The sequence below is a fragment of the Hemitrygon akajei genome, chromosome 4, assembly GCF_048418815.1.
Source record: "Hemitrygon akajei chromosome 4, sHemAka1.3, whole genome shotgun sequence".
NCBI classification, from domain to species: Eukaryota; Metazoa; Chordata; class Chondrichthyes; order Myliobatiformes; family Dasyatidae; genus Hemitrygon; species Hemitrygon akajei.
The window spans coordinates 143,994,421-144,011,958 of record NC_133127.1 but is presented as its reverse complement, the minus strand read 5'-3'; the positions used below and the strand labels follow the sequence as shown (position 1 = coordinate 144,011,958).

The following is a 17,538-nucleotide window of genomic DNA, read 5'->3' as shown; positions in this document are numbered from 1 at the left end:
GTTTTCGAAGTTCAAAAGTGAGAAAGAAAGCCTTCAAGCACTGTTTTAAACTTGTAATTCCTGGCGCAGGCCAGGCATTAAATCCAGAATTCCTCCAATCTCCCTGACTAGATACCACGTTATTACCTACTTAGCCAAGAAAAGATGCAAGGAGTGATGGCCTCAAATGTTTTGAAAACAGGTCAAATTTTAAATTTGAATACATCAGTTAGAACTTACCATTGTGTTTTTGTAAAAAGTTTATTGTTTTCTGGAGCACTGTAGACTTATCCAGCTTACGGATACTGCCTGGAAGCATGGCACTGAGTTCTTTAATAAGGACATTGAACTGATCACGTCTCTTTTTCTCAGATTTGTTACGTGAAGCCCTAAATTAAAATACAAAGTATAAATTGGCATCAGGTTGGACACAGAATCAATAAAACAGTTTATACGTAAGCAGAATCAGCTCCTGTTTTTTACCAAATCTTACTAATCCCTATTACTGAGCCCATTACCTCTGGGCTCAGGTATATCAATTTCCATATTGTGCTTAAAATAAGTGTTAGTTCCCTTTTCACCATATTCTAAATGGTTCAACACCTATGTTGACAGGCTTCCAGTGGCTACAATCTAGAACATCTAAACATATTGATGCAAACATGTTTCTGCAGGATGTTGTCTTCCCCTAAAATTTTGCAGTGACAACATGCAAAATATTTCAGGGGAAAATGCAAACAAAATAGAATTCCACACTACAGTATAAGTCAAAAAATGGCCTCTAAAATATAGAACCAGGTAATCTGAAAAAGGCATGATGCTATTGATAATGAGAATATTTACACAGTCTCCCATCAAACTCAAAAAGGTTCGCATATTGATAAAGGTATACAAAATTTGGTTTTACAATAGATTACAATAGTTGAGGGTAAGTCCAGTGCCAAACAGCTGAAGAAGAAATGCTACGCTGAAAGTCACCATTTCTCGACCCACTCTCCCCCTTCCACTGAGTGCAGCTTCCCATTGACTGTAATCAATGTCAGACTTGGATTTCATATGTTGCTTTATTTCTAAGTAAATTTGCATTTAAAATTTAGCGTTCTGCATAATTTTCAGTAAGCACAATATTTTAATGTTTGTTATCCATTCACTGGATGGAGGGTGCTGCCAGCAAGACCAGAATGTTTTGCCCATCTTTTATTGTCCTTGAATTAAATGGCCATTTTGGAGAGCTTTCAACGGCTAGCCACAATACCTTACCTAAAAAGGCATGATACATGCAGCTTCTAAAGAAGAGCGTTTGTTAAACCACATCCGTCTGTAGCAGAGATGCTAGCATGTACTTCTGGCATCGCAACGCTCTCCTTTTTAGAATGTAACATGGGTGTCGATAGCTTGGTAAATTAGCTTAACATTGTCATATCTACCAAGGTACAGTGAAAAACTTGTCCTGCATGTTGTTCATTCATTGAGGCACCACAAGGTAAAACAATAACAAGAGTACACGAGATGGAGTGTTACAACTACAGGGAAAGTGCAGTGCAGATAGGCAATAAGGTGCAAGGTAGAGTGGGAGGTCAAGATGTTTATAATATTAATAAAACATGTCAAATTAGGTGACAATTTCAATCAGTCTTATCCCTTTGGATGATTTCTAATAGTTAGACCTTCCTAAATATTCAGATTAGCCTACCGATGAAAGGCCATGACGAGAAATGTCAGCGTGTTTCTCTCTCCGCTCCTGCTGACCCATTATAGAACATGCTGGGTATTTGCAGTATTTTCTGCTTTTATTTCCTACCTGCAGCGTCTGCAATACGTTATGCTTATGTATTCCATCAAAATATGCTCCATGGAAGGTAGCGGTTAAAGATTACTTTATGCAGAATAATCCTGGTTAACAAGTGTTTAATCACTAATTAAGTGTTCAATGTAACTATGAGAATCAGTCAGAGTTTTGCCCGAGGATCGAATTAGCTGGGTCAAACCATTAATTAATACAGAAAGAAAACAGAATGACATGGTGTTCTCTCTTTTGCCTCCTGTCTAGTTAATCCTTCTGTGATGATTAAAGGCACTAATTAAGAATACGGAGCACTTGGGAAAAATGTTACAAGTGTGTCAAAAGTATTGGCAAGCACACAAAATTTAAATCATCACATAGTGAATTTTGCTGTGATTGGGAAAAATTCCTCTCCCTGTCTAATGATCTATGGCTATAGATTCTAAATCTTGCTCACAGTAAATTGCTAATCCACATCATGCCTATTCCATTGTCCCACGTGCAAACACTTCCAAACATAGAGCCTTATTTTAAACTTGCTGCTCTCAGCTTAAAACTGCAAACATCTTTACCACCAACTTGGTGAGATACATACTTAAAAACACAGTGAACACTAGAACATCTGGACAGTGAAGATGCAAACATCAGGATGCTCTTCATTCACTGCTACTCAGCATTCAATACTATCAGTCACTGAACACTAATCAATAAGCTCCACGACCTAGGTCTTTATACTTCCTTATGCAACAGGATCCTCAATTGCCTCATTTGCAGACCCCAGTCAGTTCAGAATGGCAACAACATCTCCTTCACGATCTCCAACAGCACAGGTGTACCACTAGGCTGTGTGCTTTGCCCCTTGCTCCACTCGTTTTGTACTCAGAAGTGGAGATGGTCAGCAACTTTAAACCCCTCAGTGTAATCATTTCAGATAGCACTGGGTCCAGCACATAAGTGCCATTACAAAGAAAGCATGGTAGAGCCTCTATTTCCTTCGAAGTCTGTGAAGTATTTGGCATGTCATCTAAAACTCGGACAAACTTTTATAGATGTGTAGTGGAGGGTATATTAACTGGTTGTATCACAGCCTGCTATGGACAAAAACAACACTCCTGAAAAGCCTACAGAAAGAAGAGGATGTAGTCCAATCAATAATGGGCAAAGCCCTCTCCAGCACTGAGCACATCCATCATCAAGGAACCCACCATACTCTCTCCTCGCTACTGCCACCAAGAAGGATGTAGAGGAGCTTCAAGACCCTCAGCAATAGGTTCATGAACAATCATTACCCCTCAACAATCAGGCTCTAGAACCACAAGGAATAACTTCACTTACCCCAGTGATGAAATTTTCCCATAACCTATGGATTCACTTTAAGGACTCTTTATCTCGAATTCTTGATATTTATTACTTTTTTTTCTTCTATTTTTCTTTTTGTATTTGCACGTCTCTTGTCTTTTGCACACTGGTTGTTTGACATGTGCAGTCTTTCATTGATTCTATTGTGTTTTGTTGTATTTACTGTGAATGCCCACAAGAAAATGAATCTCAGGGTTGTATATGGTGACGTATATGTACTTTGATAATAAATTTACCTTGAACTTTGATTTACTGTGCTTTAGAGCTGAAATGACATCACACAAGATCTATTAATATAATGAAACTTTGATTTAACAGGAATACAGTCACATCCAATGGATTTACTTGCTTATTCAAGGATTGATTTCCCTTTTCCAGTCATCTATATTTCTTCTCTTTATTACTCTCAGTGCACATCCTGCTTGTTTCTTTCAGCTGCTATCTATCCATACATTCTAAAAGTAATGCAAAAAAAATCAGTAATTCTTGGCAACACACATAAAATGCTGGAGGAACTTAGCAGGCCAGTCAGCATCTATGGGAATGGCTAAATGAGCCCTGACCCCCCCTTCAGAACTTCTTCAGTAATTCTGACCATTTCTCAACAATGACCATTCATACCTTCAACATAAATTCCAGAATCAGATTGAAAAGGGCTCAAAATTTGAGTCAAATTTTATCTACAAAATTTATATAAGAAAGCACAATGATACAGTACAAGAAACATGGAATTCAGCTCTTAAGAATGGAAAGTGTTTGACTCTGCCACATCTTATAATTCATTCAGTAATCTTTATTCATTTTTGCTGTAACAAACTGAGTGCCTTCTATTGTCTTTCTTCACCAACTTAAATTTGAAAACTATGAAAAAGGACTTGGGTGTCACAGTGGTATTTTCTCAGGGACTGATGATCAAATGTAGCCTAGGCTGGTGGAGGAAGTCTCCTGCGAGGTGACTCACAGAGTCCATACTAACTTTGTGTACATTATTTCAAAGCAGCTGTCATAAAACCACCTCAAAATGTTTGCACCCAGCTGGGAATTTCATTGATCATAGCAAGTCAAATACCATGCAGGTATGTGACAGGCGCACGCATTGACAGATAGAATGAGATCTGATTTACACTCAACTGCGGCAGGTATTTAGATAAATTCCAGCTACGGTAATTACACAGATCTTTATTCTAGTCTAACTTTCCATCTATTAGAATTGACAGCCAAGATATGCTCCCTCACCTTGCCCTGATTCTTTGTCGTCTGCCTCACTGATTGCATTTTTCCTCTGTCCTTACTCCTTGTCCTGGCATAGTCTGCATTGCAGCCACTTAATGAGTAAAGATTTCTTTACCTGAACTCATGATTTCTTAACTTTTTTAACTACCAGTGCGCTGTTGCATGTGTTTGGTAGTGACATTTTAACAGGCTTTTTTTTCTCCATGTAAAATAATGATTTTGTAATCAGTTTAGAAGAATAATATTATACATTCTACTTAGTTTATCAAAAACTTTGTGATATGTCGAAGCAAGAGGTGGAGAGGGAAGAACTAAAGGCATCTCGGAGAGAAGACTTTTTTTAACTGATCGGGGGAAAGAGGCTAGACTGCGCAGGTGTGTGACGTAGCGCACCAAAGATTTAATAAAAAGATTGCCATATACAGCGGCCATCATCATAGAGGCCATCGTCGGAGTGGACTGAGGCAGAGTGGGACGGCTTTGGCTCAATCAGGCTTCGGCAAGAACAGGCTGAGGTGAGGTTTGAACGGGGCACGACTGTGCAAGTACGCGAAAGTCGGCCTCTGAGATCAGCTGGAGAGTTTAAAAAGCGAGCAGAGGCTGAGGACGAGCTTCACTCCAAGTGAGGTAAGGTCAGGTAAGCTCCTTTAATTAATCTAATTAGCTTAGGAGTAGGTAATGGAGGCAGCAATTAGGGCAGTCGAGTGCTCTGTTTGCAGGATGTGGGAAGTCAGGGACAGCACAATTGTCCCTGATGACTACACCTGTAAAAGGTGCATCCAGCTGAAGCTCCTGACAAACCTTGTTAGGGATCTGGAACTGGAGCTGGATGAACTTCGGATCATTCGGGAGGCAGAGGCAGAAATAAACAGGAGTTACAGGGAGATAGTTACCCCTAAGAGTCAGGAGACAGGTAGTTGGGTGACTGTCAGGAGAGGGGAGGGAATTAGGCAGAATGAGCAGAGCACCCCTGTGGCCATTCCCATCAATAATAAGTATACCGTTTTGGATACTGTTGGTGGGGACAACTTACCAGGGACAAGTTGCAGTGGTCGTGTCTCTGGAACTGAGACTGGACCCTCAGCTCAGAAAGGAAGGCCGGAAAAGAGGAAAGCAGTAGTGATAGGGGATTCAATAGTTAGGGGGACAGATAGGAAGTTCTGTGGAAGAGATCGAGAATCCTGGATGGTCTGTTGCCTCCCTGGTGCCAGGGTCCGCGATATCTCGGATCGAGTTCTCAGTATTCTCAAAAGGGAGGGTGAGCAGCCAGATGCCATGGTCCATGTAGGGACCAATGACATGGGTAGGAAAAGTCAGGAGGTCCTGAAAGGTGAGTTTAGGGAATTAGGCGCCAAGTTAAAGGACAGGACCTCCAAGATAGCAATCTCGGGATTGCTACCAGTGCCACGTGCAGGTGGGTTTAGAAATAGTAAGATAGCGCAGATCAACATGTGGCTGAAGACATGGTGCAGGAGGGAGGGCTTCAGATTTATAGATAATTGGGCAGTTTTCCAGGGAAGGTGGGACCTGTTCCAGCGGTACGGTTTACATCTGAACTGGAGGGGGACAAATATTCTTGCAGGTAGGTTTGCTAGAGAGGCTCCAGTGGATTTAAACTAGATACAAGGGGGGAGGGGAACCAGAGTGTAGGAACAGATATATGGGAGAAGGAAGAAAAAGAAGATAGTAAAGTTGTTTGCACCATTCGTGATAAACAGAGGAAGAGGTGGAGAATTTCTTAAATGCATTTATTTTAATGCTAGGAGCATTGTAATAAAGCTGGATGAGCTTAGAGCATGGACTGATACCTGGAAATATGATGTTGTAGCTATTAGTGAAACATAGTTGCAGGAGTGGTGTGATTGGGAACTAAATATTCCTGGATTTCATTGCTTCAGGTGTGATAGAATCGGAGGGACAAGACAGGGAGGTGTTGCATTGCTTGTCAGAGAAAATATTACAGCAGTGCTCTGGCAGGATAGATTAGAGGGCTCATCGAGGGAGGCTATTTGGATGGAATTGAGGAATGGGAAAGGTGTAGTAACACTTATAGGAGTATATTATAGACCACCTAATGGGGAGCGAGAATTAGAGGAGCAAATTTGTAAGGAGATAGCAGATATTTGTAGTAAGCACAGGGTTGTGATTGTGGGAGATTTTAATTTTCCACACATAGACTGGGAAGCCCATACTGTAAAAGGGATGGATGGTTTGGAGTTTGTAAAATGTGTGCAGGATATTTTTTTGCAACAATACATAGAGGTACCAACTAGAGAAGGGGCAGTGTTGGATCTCCTGTTAGGGAATGAGACAGGTCATGTGACGGAGGTATGTGTTGGGGAGCACATCGGGTCCAGTGATTACAATGCCATTAGTTTCAATATAATTATGGAGAAGGATAGGACTGGACCCAGGGTTGACATTTTTGATTGGAGAAAGGCTAACTTTGAGGAGATGCGAAAGGATTTAGAAGGAGTGGATTGGGACAATTTGTTTTATGGGAAGGATGTAATAGAGAAATGGAGGTCATTTAAAGGTGAAATTTTGAGGGTACAGAATCTTTATGTTCCTGTTAGGTTGAAAGGAATGGTTAAAAGTTTGAGAGAGCCATGGTTTTCAAGGGATATTGGAAATTTGGTTTGGAAAAAGAGAGAGATCTACAATAAATATAGGCAGCATGGAGTAAATGAGGTGCTTGAGGAATATAAAGAATGTAAAAAGAATCTTAAGAAAGAAATTAGAACAGCTAAAAGAAAATATGAGGTTGCTTTGGCAAGTAAGGTGAAAGTAAATCCAAAGGGTTTCTACAGCTATATTAATAGCAAAAGGATAGTGAGGGATAAAACTGGTCCCTTAGAGAATCAGAGTGGACAGCTATGTGCGGAGCCAAAAGAGATGGGGGAGATTTTGAACAATTTCTTTTCTTTGGTATTCACTAAGGAGAAGGATATTGAGTTGTGTAAGGTAAGGGAAACAAGTAGGGATGTTATGGAAACTATGACGATTAAAGAGGAGGAAGTGCTGGCACTTTTAAGGAAAATAAAAGGGGATAAATCTCCGGGTCCTGGCAGGATATTCCCTAGGACCTTGAGGGAAGTTAGTGTAGAAATAGCAGGGGCTCTGACAGAAATATTTCAAATGTCGTTAGAAACGGGGATGGTGCCGGAGGATTGGCACTATCATGTAGTTCCATTGTTTAAAAAGGGTTCTAAGAGTAAACCTAGCAATTATAGGCCTGTAAGTTTGATGTCAGCAGTGGGTAAATTAATGGAAAATATTCTTAGAGGTGGTATATATAATTATCTGGATAGACAGGGTCTGATTAGGAACAGTCAACATGGATTTGTGCATGGAAGGTCATGTTTGACAGATTTTATTGAATTTTTTGAAGAGGTTACTAGGATAGTTGATGAGGGTAAAGCAGTGGATGTTGTCTATATGGACTTCAGTAAGGCCTTTGACAAGGTTCCGCACGAAGGTTAGTTAGGAAGGTTCAATCTTCAGGTGTTAATATTGAAGAAGTAAAATGGATTCAACAGTGGCTGGATGGGGGATGTCAGAGTAGTGGTGGATAAATGTTTGTCAGGTTGGAGGCTGGTGACTAATGGTGTGCCTCAGGGATCTGTACTGGGTCCAATGTTGTTTGTCATATACATTAATGATCTGGATGATGGGATGGTAAATTGGATTAATAAGTATGCAGATGATACAAAGACAGGTGGCGTTGTAGATAATGAAGTAGATTTTCAAAGCTTGCAGAGAGATTTAGACCAGATAGAAGAGTGGCCTAAAAGATGGCAGATGGAGTTTAATGCTGATAAGTGTGAGGTGCTACATTTTGGTAGGAATAATCAAAATAGGACATACATGGTAAATGGTAGGGCATTAAAGAATGCAGTAGAACAGAGTGGTCTAGGAATAATGGTGTATAGTTCCCTGAAGGTGGATTCTCATGTGGATAGGGTGGTGAAGGAAGCTTTTGATATGCTGGCCTTTATAAATCAGAGCACTGAGTATAGGAGTTGGGATGTAATGTTAAAATTGTACAAGGCATTGGTAAGGCCAAATTTGGAGTATTGTGTTCAGTTCTGGTCACTGAATTATCGGAAAGATGTCAACAAAATAGAGAGAGTACAGAGGAGATTTACTAGAATGTTACCTGGGTTTCAGCACCTAAGTTACAGAGAAAGGTTGAACAAGTTAGGTCTTTATTCTTTGGAGCATAGAAGGTTGAGGGGGGACTTGATAGAGGTATTTAAAATTATGAGGGGGATAGATAGAGCTGACATTGATAGGCTTTTTCCATTGAGAGTAGGGGAGATCCAAACAAGAGGACGTGAGTTGAGAGTTAGGGGGCAAAAGTTTAGGGGTAACACGAGGGGGGACCTCTTTACTCAGAGAGTGGTAGCTGAGTGGAACAAGCTTCCAGTAGATGTGGTAGAGGCAGGTTCGATTTTGTCATTTAAAATAAAATTGGATAGGTATTTGGACAGGAAAGGAATGGAGGGTTATGGGCTGAGTGCAGGTCAGTGGGGCTAGGTGAGAGTAAGCGTTCGGCACGGACTAGAAGGGCCGAGATGGCCTGTTTCCGTGCTGTAATTGTTATATGGTTATATGTATAACTATCCTTGTTAAAAACATTGATATAGCAATGAATAATGTGTTAAAGCTGTTGGTTTTGTGTTATGTCATTTTTCAGAAAGTGCCTGTCAACAGGAAGTGTGCCTGTATCTTTACTGTAATTCCATGGGCTCTTACCTTGTCTAGCAGCCTCTTCTGCAGCACCTTGTCAAAGGCCTTTTGAAAATCTAAGTAAACAACTTCCACTGACTCTCCTTCGTCCATCCTACCTGTTACTTCCTCAAAGAATTCCAACAGATTTGTCAGGCATCATTTTTCCTTAAAACCAATCTGACCATTATTGCTCTTTTTACATGCCTCTTCTACCTCCCATCATAATTTATACTCCACATCCTGGTTACTTTTTGGAGGCCTGTATATAATCCCATCAGGTCTTTTTACCCTTGCAGTTTCCTAACTCTACCCAAAGCCACTCTAGTTCCTCCAATCCTATGTCACTCCTTTCTAAGGATTTGATTTCACTTTTTTCATTTTCTACCAACAGTGCCAGCACACCAGCTCTGCCCCCTACCTGTCCTTTTGATACAATGTGTATCCTTGGATTTTAAGCTGCCAACTGCGATCTTCTTTCAGCCATGACTCAGTGATGCTCACACTGTCATTCCTGCCAATTTTTAACTGTTACAAGATCATCTACCTTATTCCATATTCTGTGTGCATTCAAATATAACACCTTCAGTTAAATTCTTATCCCTTCCTAAAATTTTATTTCTTTTATTCTTAAGAATTTTGTAACCGCTCCTCCATTCTCCTTCACTTATAGTTTTTCCTCACATTTCCAAACTGTTGAACACTACCTACTAATCAGGTTAAAGCCCTATCCACAAGGTTCACCAGGATCCTGGTCCAAACGTGGTTCAGCTGGAGGCCATCACATTGGAAAAGCTTCCTCCTTCCCCAATGTTGATGCAATGTCTCAGGGATTCAAATCCAATTCCCCCACATGTACTAGAGGAAATCTGCAGATGCTGAAAATCTGAGCAACACACACAAAATGCTGGAGGAACTCAGCAGGCCGGGCAGCATCTATGGAAAAGAGTGAACAGTCGACGCTTCAGGCCCAGACCCTTCATCAGGACTCCCATACCGTTCATCAGGACTCCCATACCCATCATCAGGACTCCCATACCCTTCATCAGTACTCCCATACCCATCATCAGGACTCCCAGACCCTTCATCAGGACTCCCATACCCATCTTTGAGCCATTGATTTTCTCCTCAGAACAGTTTGTTTCCTGGATTGATTTGAGCAGACACTGTAGTTGTGGATGGGTAGTGTCCAAGGCTACCAAAGACCCTTCTATTTCCTTTTGCTAGGAAGAGCAAAATGTGATTGGGTACTATTTACTTGAATGGTGTATACTGCTTGTGGCTATCACTAAACGAGTAAGAAAACAATTAATTTAACATATTGATTGGACCAGAACCATTTTGTAATAAACCTGTGTTTTGCAATACACGGATGAGAAGACAAATGGCCTGCAGGACTAACCTATAGAAATTTTAAACATGCCCCAGCACTCAGCTATCACTTTTCTAGTGAAGCTTAATTCCATATTAAAATATGTTCATGCAATTTATCAGCCATTTCATTTTAATATTCCTATTGCTATTAAGTATAATTTATATGGTAAGATTCTTAAAGGCTTATGATACTGTCATTATATTTCCTGATTTACTCATCCACCAAAGTAGTCCTTCATGGATCAGAGTATCACGTGACCAAAAGACAGAAGGAAATTAAATCATGTACACAAATAATCCAACTCAATTCTGGAATGAAACAGTTTGAACTATCATGCTTACCTTTTTTTTATTACGTTAAAAGTCACACAAAACTCACCTCTTTGCCTTGTCTTTGTCATCTTCATCCATTAGCTCTTCTACAAAATGGTCCCTATAAAATGAACATTGTGTTATCCTTCTCTATCAATGCAGATTGAAATAAATCATTGATTTATTTTTAATACATGGTTAAAGGAATGTTGACAATATTCTATATCATTGGCACTTATCAACCAACAGATGTATTTTGCTTCCTATTCATAGGTTTGTTAATTGAAGTCCCTCACCGATGATGCACTGTAAAGGTTATAAATGTAATTATTTTAACTCTATAGTACAATATGAAAGGCTATTAGTGTAACTATTGAGAGATGGGATTTGATGATAGACTTACCCATGACCAAATGTATGAGATCATCTGAAATATATTCAACAGTGGCACCTGCCTCTTTGGACTGATGTTTTACATAATGTCAGTAGCTATTCCTCTCATTGCTACTTAACTGAGTGATGCAAAGCTTCCTGTTCCCTCTTCTCGAAGAGAACATTTCTTCACTTTACCTACCCAAGCTTCCAAAGCCAGATTACAAAGTCTGTACAGGTGGTCTTACCCAAGCTCCAAAAACCTGTGAAGTAGCTGTAACCATCAGTTCAAACAAACTTGCAGGTGATACGGAGATTGGAGGTATAGTGAGGAGGGTCATCAAAGCCTTCTTCCACCATCAACTCTGCTTTCAAACGCTTCTCTCCCATTTCCCGCACATCGGCCCTTACCCCATCTGCCATCACCCACTCGGGATAGGGTTCCCCTTGTCCTCACCTACCACCCCACCAGCCTCCAGGTCCAACGTATAATTCTCCGTAACTTCCACCACCTCCAACGGGATCCCACTACCAAGCACATCTTTTCCTCCCCCACTCTTTCTGCTTTCCACAGGGATCGCTCTCTACGCGACTCCCTTGTCCATTTGTCCCCCCCATCCCTTCCCACCGATCTCCCTCCTAGCACTTATCCTTGTAAGCGGAACAAGTGCTACACCTGCCCTTACACTTCCTCCCTCACCACCATTCAGGGCCCCAGACAGTCCTTCCAGGTGAGGCGACACTTCACCCGTAAGTCGGCTGGTGTGGTATACTGTGTCCGGTGATCCCGGTGTGGCCTTTTATATTTTGGTGAGACCCGACGCAGACTGGGAGACCGTTTCGCTGAATATCTACGCTCTGTCCGCCAGAGAAAGCAGGATCTCCCAGTGGCCACACATTTTAATTTTACGTCCCATTCCCATTCTGATATGTCTATCCATGGCCTCCTCTACTGTCAAGATGAAGCCACACTCAGGTTGGAGGAACAACACCTTATATATATATTGGTTATATTAGGTATATGGACATTGCCAGGAAATAAGGTAAAATCTGAAGGCCCCCCTCCCCCTCACCTACACCAGCTCCTTAGTCACATGTTAAACTGTATGATCTTCCCATTTCTGGTCTCACTAGCATGTGACATGGTAGCAGTCCTGAGATCTCCCAGTGGCCACACATTTTAATTCCACGTCCCATTCCCATTCTGATATGGCCTCCTCTACTGTCAAAATGAATCCAAACTCAGGTTGGAGGAACAACACCTTATATACTGGCTGGGTAGCCTCCAACCTGATGGCATGAACATTGACTTCTCTAACTTCCGTTAATGCCCCTCCTCCCCTTCTTACCCCATCCCTGATATATTTAGTTTTTTTTTCCCCTCCTTTTTTTTCTCTCTCTCTGCCCATCACTCTACCTGTTCTCTATCTCGCTCTGGTGCTCCCCTCCTCCTTTCTTTCTCCCTAGGCCTCCCATCCCATGATCCTTTCCCTTCTCCAGCTCTGTATCCCTTTTGCCAATCACCTTTCTGGCTCTCAGCTTCACCCCACCCTCTCCAGTCTTCTCCTATCATTTCCCATTTTCCCCTCCCCCTCCCACTTTCAAATCTCTTACTATCTTTCCTTTCAGTTAGTCCTGAGGAAGGGTCTCGGCCCAAAACATCGACAGTGCTTCTCCCTATAGATGCTGCCTGGCCTGCTGCGTTCCACCAGCATTTTGTGTGTGTTGTTTGAATTTCCAGCAACTGCAGAGTTCCTTGTGTTTGTATTAGAATATTAGCCTATTTCTATTTTCAACAGTGTGAACAGCAGAAAATTTACCTAAGTTTTATTTATTTTTGTTTTTGCATTTAAACCCTCAATTGCATTCACAGCTCTATTGTTGATGCAGTTTACATGTTCCTAGAAGATTTTCTCCTTTTTTTTCTTACACAAAGTGCTCTTGCATGTAGATTACTTTGTTCTCCAGATAGATCCAGCTAATAGTCCAACTGTTTCAAAGTGTAGGAGCAGTCTAGAAATTTCCATATGATTAGAAAAATTACTTTGTGCATCTCTTCATTTTCTGTGCTTAATCTTTTCTTTTCAACATTAAAATCTGGTTAAGTAAAAGAGTTTGTGTTTGATGTTTTCACCTACATCCAACTGAATTCACCACCCACTAGTCAATTTCACTCCACCATCTTCTTCCTATTCACTCTTTATACTGACTAAACACAAAGAAACACAATTTTGCTTTTTTTCTAAAAGTCATTTAGAATTCAGTTTGACAGACTGATTTTAGGAGTTAAACACGAAATAGCCCTAAGTGGCCTGCTGACTGCTGCAGCCTCCAGCTTGTGGCAGTTTGAAACAAGGCCCAGGGACCCATAACTGCTCATTCACACACATCCACCTGTAGGGTCCATTTTGAAAGCTCAGCAACAATCCAGTCCTTTCAAACTGCAGCCAATTAGGTTCGGGGGGAGAGACAAGAGATTCTGAATCTGAAACAACAAACAAGATGTTGGAGGAACTCAGCAGGTCAGGCAGCATCTGTAGAGGGAGATGGACTGTCAACATTTTGCATCAAGATCATTTGTTTGGACTGAAAGGAGCAACAGGGGAAGGGACTCCATGAAGTTTATCGGTGGTGGGCAAATGGAGTGGCTGGAGATGGCAATGGGAGTTTGGAGAATGTAGAAGGAACTGGGTAGATCACAAAGGGACAGGATAGAAGCAGTTTACCTGAAACTGGAGAATCCAATGTTCATGCCATCAGGCTGCAGGCTGCAGGCTGCAGGCTGGTATATGAAGTGCTGTTCCACTAGTTAGTGTTTAACCCCACCCTGGCAATGGGGAAGCTGAAGAAAGACATGCCGGTGTGGGAATGGAGTGGAGATTTAAAATAGCAACCTAGAGCTCCAGAAGGCTAAGAGAGATGAAGCACAGGCTCTTGGCAAAGTAGTCACTTAGTCTGCGCTTGGTCTCACCAATGTACATTGAGAGAACCAAATGCGGTACCCAGGATCAGAGGAGGTCCATGTGAATGGTGGCGTCACCTGGTCGGGCAGTTTCTGGCTCTGGATGCTGGTGAGGGAGGGGTGGAGGAATGGGTGTTACAGGAGAAATTACCTGGAGAGGGGAAAATGGGCGAGTAGGAATGAACAAACCAGAGAGTTACAGAGAGTGGTCCCTGTGGAAACCAGAAAGATGGGGTTTGGGGTGTGAAGGGGAAGATTTGACTGATAGAGGGTTCATGATGTGGGTGGCTGAAGTTTCAAGGAAGAGGGAACCTGATTTATTAAAGCGTAAGGCAAATGCATCAACTATTTGTTTCCATAATAAATTGCAACTAATTGGGTAATGACAACAATAATATGTGTATTCAGAATTAACCATTCCTGCCCAGATTTCTGAGACTCTCTCTGAGTTACTCAGTTACATCACCGACTAGTGTCCAAAGACAAATGTGATCAGCGACATAATGCAGCCTGGTGTCTCCATTTTAAAAGCCGAATTCTTATCACAGCTGACATTATAAAATAAATTGCAAACGCAGTATTTTCCCATGTGGTTTACATGTGTAAACCCGGTTTTAAGGAGGTCTCCTGAGGGTACTTCTAAATTTTTTGTTAATTTTTTAAAACAAAAAAAAAACTAACAGTTATCTTTTCCGCACATTTGGAAGCTGCATTCCCATTACCAAGTAGTTACTGCAGACTGTGAGCAGCAGTGACGTGGAATTGTGAGAATGAACACCATAGGTTTGGAATGAAGTAAGCGAATCAGCCAGCAAGGTTGAGGTGAATGAGGAATGGGACTGCTTACATAATTGACGTGGCCCTGCAGTGAGCATGTACTGAGTCTGGGAGCACCAAGTTACAGACTGCTTTCCCTCATCCACAATGTATCCTCTTCCTATGTCTATTGAAAGCCAGGTAGTGGCAAGGGATTATTTTATGATGTCTATTGAAGACACAGTTAAAAAGAACATCATGTAATATCACATAACTGCACCCTATGAGGACGGACATGGGCACATAAGTCGCCACACTGGAGGTTTCAAATAGTGTGTTACAGATCTGTACAATGGGGGAAGAACGCACAACAGGAAGTGAAAGTGGTGGAAAAACAGCAGGAGGTCAATGTCACCTCCCTTCTCAAAGTAGCATTTATCTTATTCATTCCAGTGAGGATGTGGGCATCATTGTCAATGCCAGAATTTATTGTCTACCCCTAACTATTCTGGCACTTACCAAATCGCCATCTAGATTTCATCACCTACAAGGAATGCCTCATTTTCTGAGGATTTGTAAACCTTCTGTAACACAATGTACACTCCCATATTGACATTATTTTGGAAGAAAAACATTAATGAAGCAACTGAAGATGATGGATGAAGACACTATCCTGAGAACTCTTGCAATGAAGTTCTGAGCTGGGCAGACTAGCCTCCAACAACCAAAACCATCACGGGTAAAGCCTACAAAAAGTAGTGGATATGGCCCAATCCATGTCGGGTAAAGCCCCCCCCCACCCCCCCATCAATGAGCACATCTACATGAAACTCCGTCACAGGAAAGCAGCATACATCATCCAGCACCGTCAGGACACAGGCCATGCTCTCTTCTCACTGTCGCCATCAAGAAGATGGTACAGGAGCCTCAAGATTCACATACCAGGTTCAGGAAGAATTATTAATCCTAAACCATCAGGCTCTTAAACCAAAGGGGAAAACTTCACTCAACTTCACTTACCCCATCACTAACTGTTCCCAAAACCTATGGACTCACTTTCAAGGACTCTTTGTCTCATGTTCTCAATGTATGTATGTATGTATGTATGTATGTATAGAAACATAGAAAACCTACAGCACAATACAGGCCCTTCGGCCCACAAAGTTGTGCCGAACATGTCCCTACCTTAGAAATTACTAGGCTTACGTATAGCCCTCTATTTTTCTAAGCTCCATGTACCTATCTAAAAGTCTCTTAAAAGACACTATCGTATCCGCCTCCACTACCGTTGTCGGCAGCCCATTCCATGCACTCACCACTCTCTGAGTAAAAAACTTACCCTGATATCGCCTCTGTACCTACTCCCTAGCACCTTAAACCTGCGTCCTCTTGTGGCAACCATTTCAGCCCTGGGAAAAAGCCTCTGACTATCCACACATTCAACGCTTCTCATCATCTTGTACACCTCTATCAGGTCACCACTCATCCACCGTCGCTCCAAGGAGAAAAGGCTGAGTTCACTCAACCTGTTCTCATAAGGCATGCTCCCCAATCCAGGCAACATCCTTGTAAATCTCCTCTGCACCCTTTCTATGGCTTCCATATCCTTCCTGTAGTGAGGCAACCAGAACTGAGCACAGTACTCCAAGTGGGGTCTGACCAGGGTCCTATATAGCTGCAACATTACCTCTCAGCTCCTAAATTCAATTCCATGATTGATGAAGGCCAATGCACCGTACGTCTACTTAACCACACAGTCAACCTGCACAGTTGCTTTGAGCCTCCATGGACTCGGACCCCAAGATCCCTCTAATCCTCCACACTGCCAAGAGTCTTACCATTAATACTATATTCTGCCATCATATTTGACCTACCAAAATGAACCACTTCACACTTATCTGGGTTGAACTCTATCTGCCACTTCTCAGCCCAGTTTTGCATCCTATCAATGTCCCGCTGTAACCTCTAACAGCCCTCCACACTATCCACAACACCTCCAAACTTTGTGTGATCAGCAAACTTACTAACCCATCCCTCCACTTCCTTATCCAGGTCATTTATAAAAATCACGAAGAGTAATGGTCCCAGAACAGATCCCTGAGGCACCCCACTGGTGACCGACCTCCATGCAGAATATGACCCGTCTACAACCACATTGCCTTCTGTGGGCAAGCCAGTTTGGATTCACAAAGCAATGTCCCCTTGGATCCCATGCCTCCTTACTTTCTCAATAAGCCTTGCATGGGGTACCTTATCAAGTGCCTTACTGAAATTCATATATGCTACATCTACTGCTCTTCTTTCGTCAATGTGTTTAGTCACGTCCTCAAAAAATTCAATTAGGCTCGTAAGGCATGACCTGCCCTTTACAAAGCCATGCTGACTACTCCTAATCATATACCTCTCCAAATGTTCATAAATCCTGCCTCTCAGGATCTTCTCCATCAACTTACCAACCACTGAGGTAAGACTAACTGGACTATAATTTCCTGGGCTATCTCTACTCCCTTTCTTGAATAAAGGAACAACATCCGCAACCCTCCAATCCTCCGGAAGCTCTCCTGTCCCCATTGATGATGCAAAGATCATCGCCAGAGGCTCAGCAATCTCCTCCCTCACCTCCCACAGTAGCCTGGGGTACATCTCATCCGGTCCTGGTGACTTATCCAACTTGATG

General features: G+C 41.9%; 1 protein-coding gene across 4 annotated transcripts in view; it reads right to left on the bottom strand.

Annotated features, from left to right (window-relative positions):
* LOC140726724 (neuronal PAS domain-containing protein 2-like) overlaps positions 1–17,538 on the bottom strand; it is a 114,939-nt gene that overhangs the window by 59,140 nt on the left and 38,261 nt on the right. For 3 of the 4 annotated variants that reach the window (XM_073043493.1, XM_073043494.1, XM_073043495.1), the window contains 2 exons: positions 10,839–10,892; positions 220–368 (listed from right to left, as the gene is read on the bottom strand). In XM_073043493.1, coding sequence (XP_072899594.1) covers positions 220–368; positions 10,839–10,892 — 203 coding nt within the window. Of the gene's footprint in view, positions 1–219; positions 369–10,838; positions 10,893–17,538 lie in introns of those variants that run through there. The other variant, XM_073043496.1, reaches the window with a different exon arrangement.